Here is a 653-nt window from a genome sequence, read left to right as displayed (position 1 = left end):
GGAAAATGCAGAAAGTGTTAACGTTGATTTAACGTACGTTATACAGTCGTTCAAAGATACAGGTAAGTCTATATTTTGCTCTAGTCTCGTAGGGTTTAATTTTTTTATTCTAGTGCAAGTTGCTTCACAAAGTGAATTGTGCTTCCTTCTGGTATTAGCTATTAGATATTTCTGTAGAGTGTGACACATAGAAGATTAGCCTTAAAAACATACTATTTTGACACTTTGGCAAAGTAAGTCCATCTTGAAACAAAAGTGTGTACTACAGTCCTATACCATATGTGAAATAACAACTCTGCAGATCATCGTAAACACTCAGAAAGGAACTGCGATTCATGAAGTGGACAGTCAGATGTGAAGCCAGGAGAGAGATGTCCATTTACTGGGTGTAGCTACACTTGTCAAAAGCAGTTGTCAGTTGCTGAACTTTGGAAGTGGGAATTAACTGTATCAGGCTCTAAAATAAGTTGTGAATGCCTGTTGACAGTATTGTTTCCAAAAGAACAGTTTGTGTATGATACCATCCCAGAACTTTGAAAGGCAGTGAGTGGTCGCATCGTAACGACATGCAGTCTTGCACGTCAAGCTCCATGTTCATCTTACTTTATTCCTTTTGATAGATGCAGAAATGAAGTAATATTGCAAGTGTTGTT

General features: G+C 37.7%; 1 protein-coding gene across 1 annotated transcript in view; it reads left to right on the top strand.

Annotated features, from left to right (window-relative positions):
• Positions 1-653, top strand: part of LOC104834249 (poly(A) polymerase gamma-like) — a gene marked incomplete at its 5' end in the record, with an annotated part of 38,797 nt that overhangs the window by 29,915 nt on the left and 8,229 nt on the right. Inside the window, 1 exon segment of the mRNA XM_010571417.1 lies at positions 1-62. This exon segment is cut by the window's left edge and continues 14 nt beyond it. Within this exon segment, the coding sequence (XP_010569719.1) occupies positions 1-62 (62 nt within the window).

The sequence above is a fragment of the Haliaeetus leucocephalus genome, unplaced genomic scaffold, assembly GCF_000737465.1.
Source record: "Haliaeetus leucocephalus isolate CR32 unplaced genomic scaffold, Haliaeetus_leucocephalus-4.0 Scaffold327, whole genome shotgun sequence".
Taxonomy (NCBI): Eukaryota; Metazoa; Chordata; class Aves; order Accipitriformes; family Accipitridae; genus Haliaeetus; species Haliaeetus leucocephalus.
Note: the sequence above shows the minus strand (reverse complement) of the source record. Positions and strands in the feature narration are given on the sequence as shown.